This window comes from Chiloscyllium plagiosum, unplaced genomic scaffold (assembly GCF_037043375.1).
Source record: "Chiloscyllium plagiosum isolate Xiang-an unplaced genomic scaffold, Cpla_swu_hap1 HiC_scaffold_48, whole genome shotgun sequence".
Lineage (NCBI taxonomy): Eukaryota > Metazoa > Chordata > Chondrichthyes > Orectolobiformes > Hemiscylliidae > Chiloscyllium > Chiloscyllium plagiosum.
Window position 1 is genome coordinate 19,468,680 of NW_028270186.1, and position 6,971 is coordinate 19,475,650.

The 6,971-nt window shown below is 50.1% G+C and overlaps 1 protein-coding gene across 1 annotated transcript in view; it reads left to right on the forward strand.

Annotated features, from left to right (window-relative positions):
• LOC122542992 (hexokinase-2-like) overlaps nt 1-6,971 on the forward strand; it is a 55,237-nt gene that overhangs the window by 10,135 nt on the left and 38,131 nt on the right. Inside the window, exons 4-6 of the mRNA XM_087984280.1 lie at nt 1,747-1,842; nt 2,030-2,129; nt 5,197-5,380. Of these exons, the coding sequence (XP_087840406.1) occupies nt 1,747-1,842; nt 2,030-2,129; nt 5,197-5,380 (380 nt within the window). The remainder of the gene's footprint in view (nt 1-1,746; nt 1,843-2,029; nt 2,130-5,196; nt 5,381-6,971) is intronic.

Genomic DNA, 6,971 nt, shown 5'->3' on the forward strand with positions numbered 1-6,971 from the left:
AGCCGGATGAGACCATTTGTGCCGGCACCCGGCTTCTCCCCACCTTGTGTCCAATCTCCGGCCTTCTCCCTAATTCCCAGCACCCCATTCCTAGATAAATACCCGTCAATGCCCCTCTCCAATGCCTCAGTTGAATCTACCTCTCCCACATTTACAGCAGGCGCATTCCACCCCCAACTACGGATTGGTCATGCAAAATTACCCAAAGTGCTCAGGGATGTGCAGGTTAGGGTGGATTGACCGTGCTAAATTACCCATAGTGCTCAGGGGTGTGCAGGTTAGGGTGAATTGGCCGTGGTAAATTACCCATAGTGCTCAGGGATGCGCAGGTTAGGGTGATTGGCCGTGCTAAATTACCCATAGTGCTCAGGGATGTGCAGGTTTGGGTGAATTGGCCGTGCTAAATTACCCATAGTGCTCAGGGATGTGCAGTTAGGGTGGATTGGCCATGCTAAATTACCCATAGTGCTCAGGGATGTGCAGGTTAGGGTGAATTGGCCGTGCTAAATTACCCATAGTGCTCAGGGATGTGCAGGTTAGGGTGGATTGGCCATGCTAAATTACCCATAGTGCTCAGGGATGTGCAGGTTAGGGTGGATTGGCCATGCTAAATTACCCATAGTGCTCAGGGATGTGCAGGTTAGGGTGGATTGGCCGTGCTAAATTACCCATAGTGCTCAGGGATGTGCAGGTTAGGGTGGATTGGCCGTGCTAAATTACCCATAGTGCTCAGGGATGTGCAGGTTAGGGTGGATTGGCCATGCTAAATTACCCATAGTGCTCAGGGATGTGCAGGTTAGGGTGGATTGGCCATGCTAAATTACCCATAGTGCTCAGGGATGTGCAGGTTAGGGTGGATTGGCCATGCTAAATTACCCATAGTGCTCAGGGATGTGCAGGTTAGGGTGGATTGGCCATGCTAAATTACCCATAGTGCTCAGGGATGTGCAGGTTAGGGTGGATTGGCCATGCTAAATTACCCATAGTGCTCAGGGATGTGCAGGTTAGGGTGGATTGGCCATGCTAAATTACCCATAGTATTCAGTGATGTATCGGCTCGGTGCATTTGTCAGGGGAAGTGTAGACCAATAGGGTAGGGGAAGGTTACTCTTCGGAGAACCAGTGTGGACTTGTTGGGCGAAATGGCCTGTTTCCACACTGTAGGGATTCTACGACCTCCACAGTCAAAGCAAATTTCTCACGTTCCCCCTTGCTTCTTTTGCGCGTCATTTTAAATCTCAACCCCTCTCGTTCTCATTTCCGACAGGTGCAGGCGCAGCTTCTCCCCCTGTACTGTCTCCCACTCACTCGTGATTTCGAAAACCTCTCTCAAAATCTCCCTCTCCTCTCCGAGGAGAACAGTCCCGACTTCTTTGGTCCAGAAGTTTCTCATCCCTGGAACCGTTCTTGTAAATCGCTTCTGTAGCCTGTCTTTCCAATGTGTTCGCCCTTCTCGATAATGCGGTGCCCATAACTGTATATGATACAGCTGGGGCCTAACGGGTGTCTTGCACAAGGTGTCTTGTGCTCTGTGCCCCAATTAATAAAGCTGACGAAAACTGTGTGCTTTATAAACTCCTCTCTCCCCTTGGGCAATGGGTAGATGTGCCCCCAGCTCCCTCTGCTCCAGCTTTTACACCAATACATCACCCCCTGTTGGTTCGAACCTCGCGCTTTGCAGCCCGTTGCTTTCGAGTGTGGCGTCTAACTTGGGTCGTGTTTTTTTCTCCCTGCTTTCTGCTGCAGAGTATCTTGGTTCACTGGACGAAGGGATTTAAGGCGAGCGGAGTGGAGGGGTGCGATGTGGTCACTCTCCTCCGACAGGCGATTACGAGGCGCGGGGTAAGACCTGGCGCCTTTGCTCTCTGAGGAAGGCTTTTTTTTTCTTTTAATTTTAGTTGCATTTTTAAGCAGGAGAGGTTTCTGTGGGAGGAGATGCGAGTAGCCGTGCATTCCGGGATTAACTGCGTCTCAACCGTGAAACATTGACTGAAATTCTCTCCCCTCTCCTCCCCGTCTCGTGAAACAGGACTTTGACATTGATGTTGTTTCCGTCGTCAATGACACAGTGGGGACCATGATGACTTGCGGTTACGATGACCACAACTGTGAGATTGGGCTGATTGTTGGTAGGTCCTACGTTTCTAATCTTCTTGTATTTCTGATTATATCTTGGCGTGGTGGGGATACGGGAGGAATTGGCGCTCAAGTCACAGAGTCATTCAGCCCGGAAACAGACCCTTTGGCCCAACACGTCCATGCCGACCGGGTGGCACAAACTGAACTGGGCGCATTTGGCTCAACTCCTTCTGAACCCTTCCTGTCCACTTCTCTGTCCAGATGCCTTTTAAATGTTGTAACTATTCCCACCTCCACCACTTTCTCTGGCATCTCGTCCCCGATACGCACCACCCTCTGTGTGAAAATGTTGCCCCTCAGGTCCCTTTTAAATCTTGCCCCTCTCACCTTCAACCTATGGACTTTAGTTCTGGACTCCCCTATCCTGGGGAAAAGACCTTGGCTCTTCACCCTATCCAAGCCCTTCATGATTTTATATACCTCGATGACATCATCCCTCAGCCTATCCAGCCTCTTAGAGTCATAGAGATATACAGTGTGTAAACAGACCCTTCAGTCCAATCCGTCCACGCCGACCAGATATCCCAACCCAATCTAGTCCCACCTGCCAGCATCCGGCCCATATCCCTCCAAACCCTTCCTATTCAGATACCCATCCAAATGCCTCTTAAATGTTGCAATTGTACCAGCCTCCACCACTTCCTCTGGCAGCTCATTCCATACACGTGCAATCCTCTGCGTGAAACGTTGCCCCTTAAGTCTCTTTTATATCTTTCCCCTCTCACCCTAAACCTATGCCCCTCTAGTTCTGGACTCACCCACCCCAGGGAAAAGACTTTGTCTATTTATCCCATAGCTCAAACCTTGCAGTCCCAGTAAACAACCTGGCAAGTCTTTTCTGCACTTTTTCCAGTTTAATAACATCCTTCCTATAGCTGGGCGACCAGAATTGTACGCAGTACTCCAAATGTGGCCTTGCCAACATCCTGTACAACTGCAGCATGACCTCCCAACTCTAAACTCAATGCTCTGTTCAATGAAGGCAAGCACGCCAAACACCTCCTTCACTACCCTACCGACCTGCGACGGCACTTTCAAGGAACTATATACCTGCACCCACTAGGTCTCTCTATTTGACAACACTGCCCAGAGCCCTGCCATGAACTGTGTAAGTCATGCCCTGATTTGCATTCCCACAATGCAACACCCTGCATTTTTCTGTCATTCCTTAGCCCATTGGCCCATCTGATCAAGATCTCTTTGTTATCTTAGATAATCTTCACCGTCTTAGCCTCCAACAACGACATCAGTCTGATTGCGTTGCCGGGCTGGGAGGGTGCCTGAACCATTTGGCCCCTTTGACCTGGTGCTAGCTCTGTACTCCAACTCAAGCCCACTCCTCCACCTGAGCTCAACTCCTGGCCTCCTCCCCTTTCTCTCCTGCAGTTTGTCAGACAGCGCATTCCCTGCTTATTGTAACCCCCTCCACCTTGCCGATTTAAAAACAAATCCTACTCCTCTCTCCCCTTTGGCCATCCCTCACTATCAGAATTCTTAGGGACGGGGAAAAGAGTGGGCTAATGAGGGATGGTCAGCGTGGTTTTGTGCAGGACGGATCTTCTCTTACAAATCGGATTGCTTTTTTTGAGGAAGTGATTGATGGGGATAGGGCAGTGGATGTTGTCTACACAGACTTTACTAAATGAAACATTTGACAAGCTCCTCATGGGAGGCTAGTCCAGAAGATTAAATCACATGGCATTCACTGTGAGTTGGTAGGTTGAATATAAATGGCTTGATGATAGAAGACAGAGGATAGTTGTGGAGATGTATTTTTTTAACCAGAGATCCCTGACCAACGTGTTCCCACAGGGATCAGATTAGATTAGATTAGATTCCCTACCATGTGGAAACAGGCCCTTCGGCCCAACAAGTCCTCACCAACCCTCCAAAGAGCAACCCACCCAGACCCATTTGCCTCTGACTAATGCACCTAACACTATGGGTAATTTAGCACGGCCAATTCACCCTAACCTGCACATCCCTGAGCACTATGGGTAATTTAGCACGGCCAATTCACCCTAACCTACACATCCCTGAGCACTATGGGTAATTTAGCACGGCAATCCACCCAAACCTGCACATCCCTGAACACTATGGGTAATTTAGCACGGCCAATCCACCCTAACCTGCACATCCCTGAGCACTATGGGTAATTTAGCATGGCCAATCCACCCTAACCTGCACATCCCTGAACACAATGGGTTAATTTAGCATGGCCAATCCACCCTAACCTGCACATCCCTGAATACTATGGGTAATTCAGCATGGCCAATCCACCCTAACCTGCACATCCCTGAATACTATGGGTAATTTAGCATGGCCAATCCACCCTAACCTGCACATCCCTGAGCACTATGGGTAATTTAGCATGGCCAATCCACCCTAACCTGCACATCCCAGAACACTATGGGTAATTTAGCATGGCCAATCCACCCGAACCTGCACATCCCTGAATACTATGGGTAATTCAGCATGGCCAATCCACCCTAACCTGCACGTCCCTGAGCACTATGAGTACTTTAGCATGGCCAATCCACCCTAACCTGCACATCCCTGAGCACTATGGGTAATTTAGCACGGCCAATCCACCCTAACCTACACATCCCTGAGCACTATGGGTAATTTAGCACGGCCAATCCACACTAACCTGCAGATCTTTGTGACTATCGGAACACACAGAGGAAACCCACGCAGACACGGGGAGAATGTTTCAAACTCCACACAGACAGTCATCCGAGGCTGGAATCGAACCTGGGACCCTGGCGCCGTCAGGCAGCAGTGCTGACCGCTGAGCCACAGTGCCAGGGTTTAGAGGGATATGGGCCGGGTGCTGGCAAATGGGACTAGGTTGGGTTGGGATATCCGGTCGGCATGGACGGGTTGGTCCGAAGGGTCTGTTTCTGTGCTGTATGTCTCTCTGACTATGTGTGAGGAAAGTATTTTATGCAGAAGTGATAGGTACCTTCAGCGCCAGTGGAGGTGGTAAGATATGAAATGAAGTGACCTGGTGTTGTTCTTTAGCTCGGTAACCCAGTAGCTTTTTTTATTTTATAGGTACAGGCACCAATGCCTGCTACATGGAGGAGATGCAGTACATTGACATGGTGGAGGGGGACGAGGGCAGGATGTGTATCAACATGGAGTGGGGCGCCTTCGGAGACTTTGGAGAGCTGGACGATATCCGGACGGAGTTTGACCGAGAGATTGACAGAGGCTCCATCAACCCCGGGAAGCAGCTGTGAGTGGGTGCGGAGTAGTAGGGGTGGGGGGGGGGGAGGGTGGCGATGACTGGGCACTGGGGTGTTGGCACTGAGTGCCGACCTCGGCAGAGGCGACCACCACAACAATCATCGATCGATGTTCAAATCGCCAGTCAGTAACGTGCCCTCATGGAAGGAAAGCTGCTGCCTTCACCCAGTCTGGGCCGACCCGTGACTCCAGACCCACGGCAAATGTGATTGACTTGTGAAATCCTTTCAAGGGCAGCTCGGGATGGGCGACAATGCTGTGCTTTCTCGCAGCACCCAATAAAGTTGTCATATACCAGCCACGAGGGCGTGTTCCTCCCGTGTGTACGCTGACAGCCCCTACCCTGCAGGTGATTACATTGTCAGAACACTCACTGGAAATAAAGGTCAGGCCATTTACCTGCCAGCTGTCTTCTTCACAATGAGCACAAGGCCTTTGTAACGGGAGTGAAATCTATGGTTTGTACTGTCACAATATGAAGACTGTGTGTGTCGGTGTCTGTGGGAGTGTGTCAGAGTTTGTGTATGTGTGCATGTGCATGTTTGCGTCTTCTGTGGTGTGTGTGTGTGTGTGTGTGTGAGATTTTGTACATGTGTGTGAATCCGCTTATGTGTTTGAGTGCACCTGAGTGTGTGTTTACGGTGTGCCTGTGTGTGCAAATGTACATTAGTGTGAATGAGTGTTTGTGTGCATCTGTGAGAGAGTGCATGTGAAAGAGTGATCGTCAGGGAGTATTCCAACATGTAAATTACCCAAAGGGCCATGCAGTCAAACAGAGTTTGAGCTGAATGGAAACTTGGCCAGACCAGAGAGTAACATCTTGGGGTTTCTCTTCCCCCCCTTCTCCCAGAATCACTGAGGGCAGAATGAGGACATTCAGCCCATTGCCAGGGAGTACAGACCCAGCAACTCCCATCTATCTTCATAACTAAAGGACTTTGTTCCTGGACCTGTCCTTTTTAATCTTCAACGCACGCTCTCTGATGTCCTTACCCATCCTTCTTGAAGCACGGGGCCCAGAACTGGACATGATAGCCCCAGCTGAAGCCAGGCTAATGTTATATACAGGTTCAACATAACCTTCTCACTTTGACTGTCTGTTCCTCAATGCCCAGAGGATGGTGCTGAGCCATAGAGGAAATAGGAGCAGAAGCAAGCCATTTGGCCCTTTCGGAAGATTAGGGCATTTCATCCAATTCAGTTCCTCCTATCCATTCTCTCGCTCTGTCGCTCTCTCTCCCTTCTCTCTCCTTTCTCTCTCTCTCTCTCTCTCTCTCCCACATCGCCCCTCCCCTCCCCCTGTATCCTCTGGTGCCAAGATCTAACTCTGTCTTATAAACATTCTTGACCGCTTTAGACTGTTCTGGAGTCACGTGGATCGAGGGGAGGGGCCGAGTTTCAGGGCATTAGTGACCCCGGTGGGTTTTTCCAACACTTGTGACATATGTAGCTTCTCATTTCAGATTTTTAATCGTTCTTTTCTGTTCTCTGACCAGGCTGGGCCTGCATTTCACCTGCGTGGCATTAGCGCCAGCTCTGGTATAGTGAGCTTGGAAACGCTGTATCGGGAGCACTCTGCG